Raw genomic sequence first — 17539 nt, 5'->3', positions numbered from 1 at the left:
GAATTGGTGTAACTTCTTTCCTGAAAGTACTTGAGCTTCCTCTGTGTTGATATTTGTGTCATCTTATTATAAGACGAGCTAACATCTATTATTAATTGATGCACTAATTAAAGCCATACTTGCAGTTTCCATTAGCTTATTCCCTAAATTCTCCAGAGTTGGCTGTCTGGTTTTAATCAAAACCAAATGGTAGTCCAAGTTCCCAGCCTGGAGCAGCTAGGAGGAAGTCATTCAGTGGAGGCACAAGAAAGCAGAAAAGATAAACAGATGATAGTTCACAAAATTTGTGTCGGACAAAGGAGGCAGATACCGTGAGCTGCTTTGGAGATGTGATTCAGGGACTCTGTCATGCTGGATGGAAGAAGTTGCAAGTGGTTAATGTCAGCAAGACTGTAATAGGATCAAGATGGAGTCTGTCTTCAGCTTTCCCCGCACTGCGTTTGTGTGACTGGAGGATTCTGACTGGAGGTAACGCTGCATGTGCCATGACACGAACTACTTTAATTCTCTGAAGGATTCCTGGGATGGGAGAGATTGGAAGACCATGTTCTATTTACCGGCTTCTTGGGATTTTACTCACAGATCCTCTCAGGTACAAGATGTAGGGGGGCAGCATTTTAAATTGTAAGTAGTGTAAAAACAGCAACAACAAAAAAAGTTTTCCTATTTAGGGGATGACAGTTTTAAAACTCTGAATTGATCTTGCTCTCATGAGAGATCTTTTGCAAGGAGAACGGCAAAGGTATTTTGAAGAAGTTGTGCATATACATTTAATATAGTGGGAAAGCTGTAGAGGAGAGAGAAAACTGTTTTCTTTCCTTGCTTTTCTTTTCTTTTCTTTTTTAATTCACCAGCAGTGTGGGATAGAGAAAGCTCTACGACTTTATGACTCTCCAGCTAATCACCTCAAGAGCTTTGACAAACTCACTTCAGTTCTGTGTAAAATCAGAACTCCTACATCGCCCAGGCGGGCTCTGCTCTGCCCCCCTCCCTCTGCTTCGTGCACTCTTTCTCACATGCACTCCTCAGAGGCAGGAAATGCTTCCCAGGCAATCTGGGCCTGCTTGTGGAGGCCCCTTTCGCAAGACATCAGTCTGAATTGAGTGGACAGAAGTCACTAGGAACGCCTCGACAGACTCCTGCTTTAGCCAAGGCTCCCTCCAGCTGCAGAGGGTGTTTTTGTGAGAATCACACTCTGCGTGAAACTGCTTAGAATAGAGCCATGATCTCAACCACGAAATGTGAACTTATATTTTGGAGGAACTCACGGGGACGGACTTCTTTCCTAGCCTGAGTGTTGAACAATGTCATGCCTGGGCGTTTCAGCTCTCGTTGTCTAGGTAAGACGCTGTGGACTCTCTGTCTTTATATTTTGAGGCGGTCTTTGAAGAGGCAGAAAGTTTGACAGAAATGTTAGCATCATGCCCGGAGTGGTGGTTTCCTACGTTTGGGAGCTAAGCTATGAAATTTAGAAGTGGAAAATGTTTAGGGAGGAGAAAACTGCGAGTCAAATTGTTTTAGCACAATGTCAGTTCTAAAATAGGCTCCAGAGAGATTTTACTCTTTTCCTCCATAAACTAAGATTTTATTTTAATCCCTTTTTATCTTAACTTTTTTATGAATAAGACCAGGTTTCCTATCCCATGGCATAACACAAAACAAATACATATTCTCACACTTAAGTGTGAGGTGTAAATGATTTCTTTTGATCTCCCCTTCCTTTGCTAACAGGGAGGGTAGATAACACCAGAGTGACTTTTCTTAATAATGAATCTCCAAAGAATATTCTATGTGTCACGTAGAGTATGAAGATTGGACTCCTCTGTATTTCCCCAAACCAGTTTCAACCACAGTGCAGGCTGCTAATGTACAACTTAAAGATTTCATTAAAAAAAAAGGTAAACACATGAAACTTCAAAAATTATTTCTATCCTAAATAGTATTTAATCTGACTTTCAAAAATATAAATATTAGAATTGGATTTAGTTTGTATTAACTTTCCTGGATTCCCCGCTCAGGTCATATTTATGTGAACATTTTTGAAGAATTGAAGTCAATCTCAGTGACAGCGACATTCATTATTATTATTTTAAGGCAGCTGGAAATCACTGCAATCACATGAAAAACCAATCGTGTATTCATAATTCATACAATCATAAAATTAGGTTTCCACTGGGCTATAATCTCTTTAAGGTATCTTAAATGTCTAAACGTGCAATATATGAAGAAAGAAATCTAGCAATGACTGAAATAAAATGGACTTATAATGCATAACATCCTGTTGCATTTATATTTCTGAAGATTTAAAAATGAAAATAATTATTTTATAGAAATGATGTGGAATGGTATGTGAAGGGAATAGATATTCATGTATATTTCCAAATCAATTAGATGAACACAAAATATAATAAATGAAAGACGAAAGTTGTTTGACAGTTGGATCATAAGAAATCAAGTGTTTTAATTCTAAACTTTTACACAGTACAAGGTGACCATTTGTTGTATTAGCTAGTTTACTATTGGATTCTATGCTAGAATAAGTTATCTTGATAATATTTTAACTATTCACTAACAATTTGTGTTAAAACTTTTAAATATGATTTAAAAAACTGTTGTTCAGCATGTGAAAAATAAAATACTGACTTATCTGAATTATGATTTAATAAAATCCCTGAAAAGAGTTTCAAGGAAGGAAAGAACATAAGAGATCAATTCTTCAAACACCGTCCTGAGGTTGCCACAGAGAGCTGAGGAATGACATTCAAAAATGACCTGTCCAAGGTCACACTGCTAGCTAGTAGAAGAGATGACAGTGGAACGCCACTTCATAATTCAGAGATCTTTATACTACATCAGCTTGCTCTCAGATAATAATTATGCATAACGAAGGATGAATATATCCAGTAGAGGGCTACTTTCAGTCATATAATTGTAGTACCTCTTTAAAAAATAAGAAAGGCTCAAAGCTGCCATGCGTGTACAGTATGGGGGAAAAAAAAATCATGATTTTAAAAAAAGAACCAAATTCACCTAAATAATGAAATATGCTCAAATGTAAAAGTTTTCTTATGCCTTCAACAAACACTTCAATGGAGTAACTCATTGGTGACTGTTTTGTTATATTTTATGTTTATGCCAAGAAAATTGATCCATGTGCTAATAATTATATTAATTTTAAACTGATGTTTCTTGAAAATGTAGGGCTAGAAAGGAGTTTGTCTGATTGATATCCTCGTATTCAAATGGTATCATAACCAATCTGTCCCAACCAGTAAAGTTCAGAGATTTTACTACCTCACATCAGAATCGGTTTAAGGATCTCATGTACCCAGACATTCCTTCTTTTATCTAACCTACAGCTCTATTGCTATAGCCTATTTCCAGTTTCATGGGTTTTTCCTCAGTGGAAATATGGAAAACCTAAATGGACATAAGAAAACATAAGTGTACATTTGTGGGCCAAATAAAGTCAGTTCCTTTCATCTTCCCTTGTACAGCTTATTTTCAATCCTTTAATTGGTTCATATATCTACTCTGAGCCTTCTACAAAGTCCTTTAGTTGTAGAATATAGAATTTCTTACAGTATATAAATAAATGTCTGACCAGCGCAGTGTAAAATGAGAGAGTTGGCTGCTTAAGCTGTATCATACTTCATATATGACAGTGTAGGTTGCCATGCACGTTGAACACTGCCCTTTCCAAGGCAAGAACCTTTCTCATAAAACTAATATATGTCATTTCTACTGCACGCCATTTCTTAGACAGAATGGGTGTCATGATCCTTTTTTTCCCCATTTTTATGAACCAGATTGAATTCCCTGATGTTATTACACTTAAAAGATGCACTATTCAACACCTTCTGTGTCTCCATCCTCTACATTATTGGAATGAGGAATCAATGCAGGAAAACAGTAGCCTATATAACTGACTGCATGGTTGCCAGAGAGCCTAGCAAAAGAGAATACATCGTTTTATTTTTTTCTTAAGGATCTTATAATTTAAAAGGAGGATTTTCTGATCACACTTAAACCTGCCCATACCATACACCTCACTGTAAAGACTATAGGCATGCTTTAATCTCACTCACAGAGGATTGGGTCTTGTAGGCTTTAAATAAGTCTACATTTGGGACATTTTAAATTAATCCTTTGTTTTGATCTTGTTTCTTCTTGGAGAATGAATGAATTACTGTATGATCTTACAATAAGAATCTTTCTGTAGAAATCATTACAGAACAACAAATTTCCAAAGAGTTGGCCTAGATCTGGATCAGAGAATTTTATGATGAAAATAGAGAAATGTCAGTAATTGTACATAAGAATTTAAAGAGGATGAGAGAAAAGTAAAAACCCCCAGATTTGAAGGAATTCGTATGACTGTTGTACCTTCTTCCCCCATGTGAATGATAACCCCTTATGTCCACAACTTAAACCAAACAAGTTTGGAAAGAAGTCCAACTCCAGATTGACTTTGATGTGGATATAGGGATGCAACATTTACTTCCATGGTTCTATTTTGGCATTAAATTGCTAGTCATTCATAGAGTCTTGAGAAATAGATGGACTTAGTTTTTAATGAAATTAAACAGAATAAAGGTGAAGTGTGGACCTCGAGACCTAGTTAAAAAGAGATTGTTGATTTTGATTCAGTAGATTAGAGAGTATGTAAGTCCACTTGAGAAGATTAAATAAGGATTCCCATGCAAAAAAAAGTGGGAAGGCAATGTAAACTGTGTGCATATGAATGTGCTCACTGATTAAGATAGATGGGTAGAAAAAATTACTGTGCAAATTATATGTGTAAAAAGTTGTTTTGTATTAGATTGGATTAGCAAAGTGTTTCAGCAATGCAATTCAAATAATTCAAAGAGAAAATCAGCCCTATAATGGAAATGAGATAGAAAGGAAGTAGGAAGATCAGAGCAGGTTTAGCAATTCAATTAATGTTTCTTTTTATTCTCAGCAACTAACATAGCCTAGCATGTCAGATGCTATCCATACCTGTTTGTCAATAAATGTTTGTGGAATAAATCGGAGGGAAAGAGGAAAGAAAGGAAAGGAAAACTGATGATAAAGAGTGGGCATTGTGGATCTTTTTTTTTTTTTTTTAATTTCCAGACATCCTGTGATGATAGAATAATTTTTACAGGGGAAAGAAAATAAGAGGTTGTCAAGAATCATCAGAGCCTGAGGCCAAAGGTTAACAACATTCTCATAAGATGACATTACAAATTCATTAAAAGCCAGAAGGAAGCATGAGCATCCAGAAATAGTTTAAAATTAAAAGTTACGTGAAGCCAGTGACAGCAGAGCACTAGAGAATTTTCCACAATTTAAATGGGCTGGTGAACTGAAAAGCTCATGGGCAGAATCCGAAAGCTGGCTCTGATCTGCATCTTCACCAGCTGATGTTCTGTCATTTGAAGCACACCCCATAACTACTTTGAGCTTCTGCTTTTTATTGGTAAAGTGAGGAAGATAATGAAAACAATTATATCACTGGGTCATTTTGAGCATCACATGAGATTTTATATGGGCAAATTGTTTTGCACACAGTATAACAAACAAATCTTTGTTTAAAAAAGCATAGGTCTTCTGCATGGAGCACTGGGTGTTATGCACAAACAATGAATCATGGAACACTATATCTAAAACTAATGATGTAATGTATGGGGATTAACATAACAATAAAAAAATTTAAAAAAAAAAGCATAGGTCAATTAGTCAAGGAAGGAAGAAGGACTCATGGTGTTTCACATTTTGGTCAAATCGCTCATCTATATTGAAACAACATGGGCATGCAAGGGATAGTTGCAGCTCATACTCAACCATGGATTCTGTGGCTAAAATCAATCAAAAACTAAAGGAATCATCGTTGTCAGCAGCAGCAGCATCATGTCCCTGAACATCTAGTGAATTCTCACAATATGCAATGGATTAAATGCGCTACGTGTATCACTAGCTTCCTATTATTATTTTAGCTAAATACTATTATTTCCCCTCAACAACGTTTCATTATTCCCATTATAGAGGTGAGAAAACTGAGGAACACAAAATTAGGTAACTAATCCAAATCACCAGGAAAAAAATAATGGTTCTTTAACAGGCATCTTACCTTCACACACACACAAAAAAAATGGAGATAATTACTTTGACCCACCAGTAGGTATTTGACCTTGAGCTAGTTACTAAGTCCTGCCAAAATTCCTCCCTATAAAATTAAGGCAATGATAGCAACTACTCCATGGAGTATTTGTGAGTACTATTACCAAGGGAGATAGTGTAAGTACAGTACCTGACCCACAGTAAATGCTTAGTAAATGGAAGTCCTTTGTTACTGTTACTGTTATCATGATCCAAATTTTCAATGTGCCTACTGTTAGTTGGGTATGTAGAGGAACACTTGGTAATAAAAACAAGCTCAACTGTACATAGGTTGATGACAAAATAAGATGAGAATTATAGATATTAAGCACAGCAGGCAAAGTTGATGTCAGAGGCATCAGCCCCTGGTAGGATACTGACCTAACAGAAGTAGCTAAGTTCCCAATGATTTCATGTTCCCGATTTCAGTGAAAGTCGTACTTATTTGAATGAGTGAAATCTCAGTATCCTGCTGGCACTTAGCAATCCAAGCACCTGTGTGGATGTAGCCATATCTGTTATTTGCAGTTAGTGATTACTGTGTCTACCGTTAGAGGGTTCTTAGAAATGATAGCAAAACTAAAAATAGAGAGTGGCCACTTAAAGCAAAGACACATCTCACCATGCTGATGATAAAGCATTATAATCCATGTCCCTTGTTGAATAGAAATGCTGCTTTGCCATTCAAAAAAAAAGCAGCCAAGCTCTTGATGACAAATTTAACTCTAATCTATTTCCTCTTACATGAAAAATTTCAACTGAAACAAGTTTAGAGCAAAGGCAATACTTTTCTTTGGTTGTAAGGGATTTTGTTTTGTAGAAAAAAGATATTAAGGCAAAAACCCAAATGGTTAATTATTAATGAATTTATCTGCAGAAATATCTAAGATACAGTATAGTTCTAAATACTCAAAGGATTCTGCCTAGGATGGAACACTATCATTGAGAAAACCGTGTACTTTTATAAAATAAAATAGGGAAACCCAAAGAAAATACACATACCTAGAAATTACTGCAGCCATGACGCAGTCTCGCTCCCCATGACTGTATGAATTTGGGGATCTTTTGGAAACCAGTTATTCCCCAATGGTCTTATTGATATCAGGCAAATATTATGAAGCATTCCAAGATTTCCTCAAATTACATGTGGGTGACTTAAGAAAACGTTCAGAGAACCTGGAGAGCTGGTTGACCTGAGCTGTAAGTGGTAGTAAGTCAAACACTGCCAGTATCTGGGCTCCTCTCTGCAAAAAAAAATTAGAAATTACTGAGGCTGCATTACACAGCAGGAACCTGAAGGTAAAAATAGGGCACCACAGGAATAATAATTTTTACAATTTTAGAAACCTGCTTTTTTATGATGAGCTGACTTCTAGCGAACTGACAGAGTTCATTTTCACATTTGCCTAATTCCTGGAATCTTTGACTCTGAAAGCTAAGTAGAAGAAAAGCTTAGTAAAGTTGAGCTATACATAAAAATAGATAGATATTAAAAGAATATTTTTAAATCGGGTACCCACTTCTTCCTTTTTCTTCTAAAGACCAAAAATGATGGAAGCTTGGATGTGTCTTTTGGAAAAAGTAATATATTGCCTATTCCACTGACTTAGTTCATTATGGGTGGTTTATTCTATAGTTTACTATTCTTTTATATCTAGACAGCCTAAATACATGGAAGCTATTTCATATATAATATTTTAAGCTTCACCAAACAATTTACCAATAAAGAATTTCAGTAAGAGTTTGTTTTCCAGAGGCAGCTAATGAGGAATAATGAGTAAATTCCAACATCTGACAAAATATGCAAAAGTAGATGGGTAATGATCTTGTGAAGAATTAGGATGCAGATTGCTACCAAAGAAAGAAAATCTGCATGAAATCATATGGAGATAAATTCATGCTATCTTATTATTAAAGGTCTCTCTCTCCCACAGTCTATTTCTAGCCCTGTCTTATTTGGATTAGACAGCATGAATATTTTAAAGGAAAAGCACCAATTGTCTTTTACTAAAAGTTGGCTATTCCGACCCCTGACTAGACTCATAGAAATGCTTTTTTAAAATGTGTTATCTTTTTTGGCTATTTGTTCATGCATTTACATAAAGGAATTAGGAAAAGTCGTATCTGCCTACGCTTTCTTACTGCTCCTGAGCATCTTGAGTATGAGACATCAGTTTGGCAATGAAAAGCATTCCTCTTCATGTTATCATTGAGCTGGGGAGCAGTGGGAAGATGCCCAAATGTGCACAATTTGGTTTGCTAGATAATTTGTTCCTTGACAGCTCCATCAAGAAAATGAATTTCATTCTGGCCTCTGCAAATGCTCACTGTAAAGATTTACTTTGAAGCTAGCGAGCACATACTTGAAGAACTGTATTAAGCTGTGGTCATGTCTATGTTGTTGCTTCTATTCGAGTTGTCTAATTCAGTTCCTAAGTGGTTTGGGGGCCCTTTCTATTTGCAAACGTGACTCCCTGAGTGTAGGCTAAGACACATTATGATTTCAAATCATGATAGGGTGTTCAGATTCCCAATCTCTCCATTTCACTGACTTATCATATTAACAACAAAGTGGGTCAACCTAGAAATGTTCTTTTCTCGGTTCAGATGCATTCTTTATTCTTTTAAGAGTGCATTTTAGAGAGTTAAAACCACTTGTAATTAAAAGGAGGTTATTTTCCCCATATCTTTTCTTCTTTCCCACAGTGCCTGAGAATATGCTATGTGGTAGATATTACACATAGATACACTTTAAAGCAGTTATAGAAGGAAAACATGACCTAAAAATTTAACATGGGATGGGTAATTAAGAAGAAAGACCCTAAGGGAAACCAAAACAACTGAGGCCACCTAAGGAAAGAGAAAAATAAAGAGAAAGTGTCAGTACTATTATGCTTGTATTTTCCCTTCTATTAAATACGTAGGATCTGTGTGAAGGTGTTTTAAAACAACCTGGGAGCCAATCGTGTGTGTTACACGATTGTTAAAAATACAATATACATGTATTTTTAAATTTTTATTTGTGTAAGTGTATGCATATGTATGTCTATGTATGTCATTTGTGTTCTGAAAGGATACAATGAGATACCCACGTTTAAGAGTTTAAGGGGTTGAATGAGAAAAGTTGCCATCTTTCTAAGTACTATGATGAGGTGTCCAGGAGAAGTTGCAAAATAATGCAATGGAGAATCTCTCTTTTCATATGCATTTACTCACTTAAGGTTATTTATATTTTATTTTCTGTATCTTAAAACTTCTGTTCAGATAACATTTTAGAAGGCTATAGCTAAGAGGATTACCAAGAATATTTGTCCTGACTTGCAGGAGTTCTTAAAAGGGTTGGGGGAAGAAAAAGGTCATTAAAAAAACCACCCAAGAATCTTATGGAAAATTGCATGACATTATTGGCCCAAAATAAATACCCAAACTGGCACCTTTATTGTGTTAATGGAAGGAGGAAGGTATATTTATACTTGTGAGGGGGTGGTATGGTGAGGAGGGAAAGGAATACAGGGAATATTTGGGTCCTATTGGACATATTGTAGAGGAAATGTAGACGTGTTTATGTATCAAGTCAATCTTAAAATTACTGCTGTGGAACATATTAAAATTTAGATTAAATTTAGATTATTATTTAACATGCTTTCTGAGATTCGGAAATTTTGGGTTTTTTTGCCTCAAGCAAATACCACACAGAATTATAACAATTTAAACTCTCTTTAGCTGTTTCTCCTATTACCTCCATATTTCTAAACAGTATGATTATACTATATTTTTTCCCATTTTAGACATTATTTGTTAAATTCCTATTATGGAAAATGAAGAGTCAGCTCTCTGAGACTATTCTTCCCAGCATCCCTAACCCCACCCCCTACAAAAATTTTATGCTTCAAAAATAGTTGCTTTCATAATTTTTTATTAAGTCAGTATTTGCTGTTTGCATTATTTGGCTACACAAAAAATTCACAGCTAAGCCAGGTAGTGTACTATGATTATATTTCCTTTCTTTTAAGACCCTGTGTTTCCTGGAGGTAATAATTGATTTTTAGTTTTCTATGTAAATATTACTAACTCTTCCACCTAAATTGTTTGACTTTATTATAAATTCCTCTCAATGTGGTCACATACCTCATATAATCTATTATTTCCATGGTTTTTTCCTTAGAGATATCTCTTGTGGAGAACTTTAGGGTTTATGTGAAATGATTGCCTGCTAGGCCTGCTGCAATCGCATCCCCTGGTCTTTGTGTTGAGTTTCTGACTCCCTTGTTGCCATGTCTTCTCCATTTTATTTATTCTCTTATTTGGGTAGAACTATCCCTCCAGTAGCTTCTTGAGAAGAGGGGGGATATTTTTCAGTCTCCTCATATAATTTTAAGGTAGAAATAAGTTCCCATCAGAATTTTGAAGATATATTTGCCTGTTGTTTCCAGTTTTGCTATTAAGAAATCCAATAACATTGAGATTCCTAATGCATAATATATAACCTCTTTTCTCTCTTTCTCTGACAACATTTACGTTCATTCGCTTACCTCTAAAGTTCTGAAATTTCACAATAATGTTTCTTGGTGTGGTCTGTTTTTATTTCTTGTATTACTGCATACTCCACAAATTCCCTTGAATCTGAAGACAGGTCTGTGAAATTTTCTGAAAAAAAAATTTTTTTTAAATCTCTCCCCTCAATTTTCTCTGAATGCACCTGAGAAATGTAGTTCCCCTCCAAGATGTCAAATGGGTTTTCAAATTGTTAGTAATTCTCTGGAATTTATTGTTGCCTCTGCCATCTTTCCCAAAGAGGTGATTCTAGAACAGTGAAACTCTGAACCTCAGCTCCCATTTGACCTGGATGTTGTGGAGGCAGGAAATTTACCACAGAGGGCCTCATTTAGGGGTTTTCTCCTCCGGAAGACCTACCTAACATTTCCATCATCCCACAGGACTCACTATTGAAAAAGGAGGGAGGGAGGAAGGAAGGAAGGAAGGAAGGAAGGAAGGAAGGACGAATGGAGAGAAGGAAGGAAGGTAGGAAGGAAGGAAGGAAGGAAGGAAGGAAGGAAAGAAAAGAAAGAGGAAGGAAGGAGAGAGGGAGGGAGGAAGGGGAAACTGATGACCCTGTGCTTTATGTTAAACTTTACATGATATTTGTGGCCATGAGATGACATGTTATTTTTCTCTACATGAGTTTCTCCCATAAAATTGTAAGCTCCTTTAGGAAAGGTGAAATATATTATTTAGGTTTATATCACTAATCTTTAGAAGAGTGTCTGTGGCCCACTGGGCACTAAATAAACAAGGATTGAAGAATTGATCTTGGCCAGGCAGCATTACTATCAGTTCTTCATTCCTGCCCACTTGATTTCAGCCACAAGTGCTTTATTTGCATCATATTCTCCCAGGCTATAGAATGAACACTGGTGATGATCATCAGAATCTTCTCTAGGGACAATTGCTAGGCCAAAATATAGAATGTGTTTATTTCAGAAGCAGGTGCAAAGGAGAGCATGATCATTTGATATGAGATATAGGTCAGTGATTCTCAAACTAGAATGTCTCCAATTGCTGTTGTCATTTAATATAATTACGTTTAGTTTCAATTAACTTTAAAATACTGTATGGCATAAAATGCTTATGTTAAGGAGTGATGTTACAAAATTAACTCAAATAATAAATTTGAAATTAATTTGCATCTAAACATCTTATGCACTAATATTACAAAAAGCAAATTTGGACATTTTACAAACATTTTCCAGAATTGTTACAACATTAGAGGTACGTAGAGTCTTGTAGTATGAATACAGTGGTGTTTGACCACATGCATTTAAGAAGTCAAAAATCCCCATGGAAATTCACTTCATAAAATCAACATCCTGCAATGACCTATACTTTTCCAGATCCTTCATCCAAATCCTCAGCAGCTGAGCTCATTCTGAATGAAAATGCACAAAAAGGATTACCAAGAAAATGTAACAGAAATTTGCAAAATAGATAGCTGATAGTTAGATATATAGTTTTAAAGAGAGCAGTCTGATGAGGAGACTGATAGGGAAAAATCAAGTCTTTTACAAAGACATCTATAACTTATAGGATGGATTCTAGTCAATTCAGATGATTTAGAAAATGAGGCCAATATGCTCAGATGCGACTGACAGTAGTCTGGTATTCCCTCTTCTTAATTATCTGTTTAGGCTTTAGATCATGGAGGCAGATTTTAACTATAGAGCTTATAAACAGTATTTAAATAGGAAGTGTGAATAACGAAGTTTGGAGAGAGAAAATTTTTAAAAATCTATCAGACCACAGGATATGGAATGAGCACTGAAAATGTAGAGATGATGGTCATAAGGATAATTAGGAAGTTTTGTCTTAAAAAAATATAGACACTATACGTTCACAGGAATGATTTGGAAATGTCCAAAGAACCTAGATGAGCAGGACAGAAGGAGTTTTAATGCTTTCATGTGTTCAATCTACCTAATTTACAATCTCTCTTAGCAACTAGGTGGTTCAGAACTTGTTGAACTGTCTTCCTTTGACATTATGAAAACACTCACCTATTTGCCAAGGTTGAGTGAAATAAATTAATATTATGGTAAAGTCCTAAGGGTAAAACTTTTATGTAATCTGTCCCCCAAGGAGTTAATAAAACTCAATTTTTTTTAGTTAAAGAAATGAATCCAGAATTTAGTCTCAAATGTAAATGTGGCTTAGGAATGACACAGTAATACCACTTGGCATTTCTTAAGTTAGCCTGCTCTCTCTACACTGGATAAAAATAAAGAAAAGAAAGCATCTAAAACAGAACCGCCCTATTACAACCCAAATTTGCCCATGAAAGCAGAAATTTTCTGGCCTGCATCTATGCGTTTTTTCCACTTTCCGTAGCCTCCCACACTATAATGACTTATGCATGGAATTCGGGGACTTTATATTTTCTTTTGAGTACAAAATGAATGCCAACATGGAAAATGTGCAGGCTGACCATTTTCAAATGGTCACAGACCTTTGAGGGAACCTGATAGTATCCAGAAAGATATTTGGTCAGCTAGGGTACCAAATTCTAGCACATTCCTTAACTCCGCTGGTCTTCACAGGATGGGACTATTTACCTTTCTGGCAAGTGCTTAGTCAGAATAGTTTGAAATTTTTGGTGGGGACTCAGAATCTTTTTCAATAGACTGAAGTGACCCAAAACCAGCACAGCAGTTAATCTTGTTTATGGCCGAAATCAATAAGCCAATCCATGTTATGTGCTGACAGTTCTTGTGTGGAGGAAAAACTAGAAGTGTCTGCTCTTTTGAACGGGATTTTTCTTTTATGGTCCAATAATTTGGTTTCATTATGGGACAACATTTGGATTAGTCATTTTTGTAAAGTTCAGTTTACATTGGTATAATTTGTTTCCTTGAACTGAGGGTTTGAATAATTCAGGGCAAAAAGGGGAAGGCTACCTGGAATGTGTTTATATTCTACCTTATCTTAGGCCTGGTTTTCTGGTTTACTTACATTTTTATGGTCAAATTCTAATAGCAGTATACAAACTAAACTCCTTAGAAGCCAAAAAGAATGCGACTGAAATTTCTGAGGAATTGTCCCAATTGTTTTATCATGCTCACATCTTCTTTTTGGTTTGCTGAATTCCTACCTAAGGAGTTTAGCTTTTATACATACTAAAGCTAGGTGGAGGGAAGGGGCACGGGTAGAATCTCATTCCATGGAAACAGTGAAGTTTGTTGGCTGTCTAAGTTAGAACCAGGGTCTAGTTTGAATCCTGGCATACTTCCTGGATGTTTGACCTTGGGCAACTTATATAATGTCTTTAAGCTTCAACAAAACGAGCTTGCTAGCTAGTAGTAACGGTGACAGCATGCATATAAATGTATTTATCCTAAGGCGTGGTCAATGGTCTGCGTTACACTTTCTTATGAATTATATGTTAATAGGAGCTAAACTAGATTGTTCCATGCTTCTTAGTCACTCCCTGGAGTAAATTACATCCTGGGAGTTTGGGATCCATGTTAGCTCTTTCACAAACTAAGACATTGCACATGCTGTCTCTATGGCTCAAGTTTTGCATGAACGGTTCCCTGGTGGCCTTTGCTGCAATTCAAACCAAACAGCAAATAGATTTCTATAAGGACTCGTGTTCATAAAAGTAAAGCACAAAAGCATGGAAGCTAAAGCAACAAGTTTCTTCTGGTGAATTTTATTAAGTCCTGCAATGCAAATATGTTCTTAAAGGAGTTTCAAACATTCAGTACTTATATCTTCATTCATTAGTAGGTCAACCAATCCAGCTGCATTTAAAGTGTTGTCATTGTTTTTTGACCAGAAATATTAAATGCGAAATTTTGTTCTAATGTGAGGCGACTTCTTAAAGAAGTAACATCATTAAAGCCATTGAATAGAAGCTTTGTAAGATCTCTTACTTAATCTTTCATAGCACAGATTAAATGCTCTCTTTTCCAACATATATTTTGACTTGAGAATGATGATCCTGAACTATATATATATTTTTACATTTTTTTAATAGGTGGTGAAATGACAAAACTCACTCTCTTCTTCAGTCAGTGCATATGAAGTCATCTTTCATCAAGTTCCATCTCCTTTAGTCTCATATGGAACGTATCTCTCTAACTGTTGTTAAACTACGATGACATGTCTGTAGCTATCAGAAAGAGAAGCTGGGAAGAACATGTGACCCAATGGATGGGACAGCCTTTTAATTCTGACGATTATAACCCAGCATGTCATCATGGACTAGTAGCTGACAGCTTGCAGGCAAGTATGGAAAAAGATGCATCTTTAAATGCGGATCGTAAAGAGAGGTGTATTTCACTACCAGACTGCTGCCATGGTTCAGAGCTGAGAGACTTTCCTGGGAGGCCCATGGGTCACATTTCAAAGGAGGTGGATGAAAATGACAGCCACGAAGGTGAAGATCAGTTTTTTTCTCTGGAGGCCAGCACAGAAACACTAGTGCATGTTTCTGATGAGGATACCGATTCCAATCCATATATTACAGATGATAAACAGATGTTAACTGCCCAAGGACAAAAAATATCAGACAAACATAGCAACAGAGGAGCAGGCTCCTCAGTAAAGATGCTGCCCATCATGGAAGGTCACCCAAGTAATTCCTGGAGAATGGCTGCTGGATCTGACTCGGCACTAGTAGAAGAAAGGGGGGAGAAAAAAGTTGTTGACATTGTAAGTGAAAGCCTGGAGCTTTGTAATGATATAAGCTTAAGTGAAAGAAAAGATGCATCTAATAAGATAAATGCATGTGACTCTTCGAATGTGAAAGATATTGTGCCTGAGAAGCAATTGTTTAATTCTGCTGTAATTGCTCAGCAACGAAGGAAACTTGACTTCCCTAAAGATGAACATGGAAGAAACACCTGCGACGTAGTACAGGGTGAGTTCTTGGCTCTTCCTTGCATGGACAGAGGACTGCCATTATTAAAAGCAGATTCTGGAAGCTGCCTCCTGCAACCTCCTTCCTGCCCTAGTGGAATGTCAGCTGAAAATGGCCTCAAGAAGAGTGGTTTCTCAGAACATCAAAACAAAAGTCTCCCACAGGTCGGCTCAGGAGATGGCATGCAGTGTTTACACTTAAAGGAAACTCTGGCCACCCAGGAGCCCACAGATAACCCCGTCAGGCTTCGCAAAAGAAAGGTAAGATGCATGCACAGATTATCTGGCTTTGGGGATTTTATAAATATCCCTGTGGCCGTCACTTATTATTTTGCTCAGATTCAAGAGATATGTGAATGTTTCTTTTGCCCTATAGTGTAGCTCTATAATTCAGAGATATCTTCTTGGAGAAACCTTCAAAACCTGCAAAAATTAAAATATCATAATAACCAATTCATTTCACTAATAGGATTTATAATAGTTTGTGAGCACTGTATTCTGGAATATCATGGCATAACCATGATATTATATAAATGTATGAACATTCCCTCAGAATTGGTTTCGCTTTCTTTAATTGGGATTAAATAGCCGCCAGATAGCTCTTAGGTCAAGGCCTATCTGAAGAGTGTTCTCTAGTTTTTAGAAAGAAAGAAAGTCATAGTATTTTCTTTATTTAGTGTCAATTATTTGGGCTTATTTCTTCTTCCCTTTAAAAAGTATGTTTTATCATAATTAAAGGGCTACGAATTACATGTGGAAAAGGACTCCTTTACTATACAAAGGCAACAGTATCTCCTACGCCCCTTATGCTGATACTATTTTAAATAATATTCTGGCAGATTTGCCATCAATAGATGTATCAACTTTTCTTTAACTCTTAACCAGAAAGAGCCAGTAACTGAAATTATTCTTGATGCAAGGCCCCTTTGACTAATCCTGTAGATGCCATATTCCCCTAAGAAGTTTCCAAGTGAGAGAAGCAAAGATTGGAGTTACAGGAAGCATGGTTTAGCTAGTAGACTCTTGGCCAAAGTTTGTCTTATCTTTAGGATTTTCTCCAAATTCTTCCAACAATGTAGTGCTTTACATCCTGATATAAGTACAAATATAATTTCTTCCATAAATCCAACATGGTCGTTGGCATTGAAAACTCCCTGCAGATTGGATAACATCCTTCCCCCTCTTATGATATAATATTAATCCATAGTTGCAGTTCTCCTAACACAAAACCAGTGTTCTTAGTTCTGTTCAACTAGGGCTATCTACAACGAGGAAAAAAATCTCTAACTCTCTTTGTGGTTAAAAAAAAAAGTCTGGTTTCCATAAACTGTGGTTTTGCTAACAAACTAGAGCCATAGTTTTATCATAAGTTAGTTTAAATGAAGTCAAAGACTTGAAAACAAAGATCAGTATGCTTAAACTATATGACAACAGAGCATTCTGTGCTTCTGGCAAACTCCTCCTTCCTTATATATTGTATTAAAATATTAATGCTCCATAAAGTTGTTATGATTGGCATGCTCTGGTCACTTTTTCAGAAATGTCCATTTATCCTATCAAATCTGTTGGGAATGCAATAATGACATAAGAAATTATTAACTGACCTATGACAGAGCTCCCCTAAAATAAGACAAACCCTACCCAACAGCCGACAGAAACATTAAACATTCCAGAAACATATGCTCACCACTTGGACATTTATATCAATACTAAGAATGCTGGAAAGAATTTGCTCTTGGACATGTCACTATAGCATGGCTACATTATGAGAGCTGTAATTATAATCTATTTACAAGTTCTAACTTAAATATTCTATTTAAAGCATTTCATCATTCTAAAGTGTTATGGCATTGTCTGGTCGAATATTTGCTTTGACTCTATAGCTCATTCGGGATGCTTTGTAATAAACAGATTAAATGCAAAATTTCATGTTTAGGATTTACTCTGGAAAAGTATGATTATGGGAGAAGCCTCAATAATC

The 17539-nt window shown here is 36.2% G+C and overlaps 1 protein-coding gene across 3 annotated transcripts in view; it reads left to right on the top strand.

The window, feature by feature from the left end:
* The first annotated feature begins 14796 nt into the window (after positions 1 to 14796).
* The window catches only part of DLC1 (DLC1 Rho GTPase activating protein), a 390592-nt gene continuing 387849 nt past the window's right edge, over positions 14797 to 17539 (top strand). For all 3 annotated transcript variants that reach the window (XM_036077117.2, XM_078069671.1, XM_036077164.2), the window contains exon 1: positions 14797 to 15819. In XM_036077117.2, the coding sequence (XP_035933010.1) occupies positions 14800 to 15819 (1020 nt within the window). In that variant the 5' untranslated portion in view covers positions 14797 to 14799. The remainder of the gene's footprint in view (positions 15820 to 17539) is intronic.

Source organism: Halichoerus grypus, chromosome 3 (genome assembly GCF_964656455.1).
Source record: "Halichoerus grypus chromosome 3, mHalGry1.hap1.1, whole genome shotgun sequence".
NCBI lineage: Eukaryota > Metazoa > Chordata > Mammalia > Carnivora > Phocidae > Halichoerus > Halichoerus grypus.
This window is presented reverse-complemented; position numbering and strand designations above follow the sequence as displayed.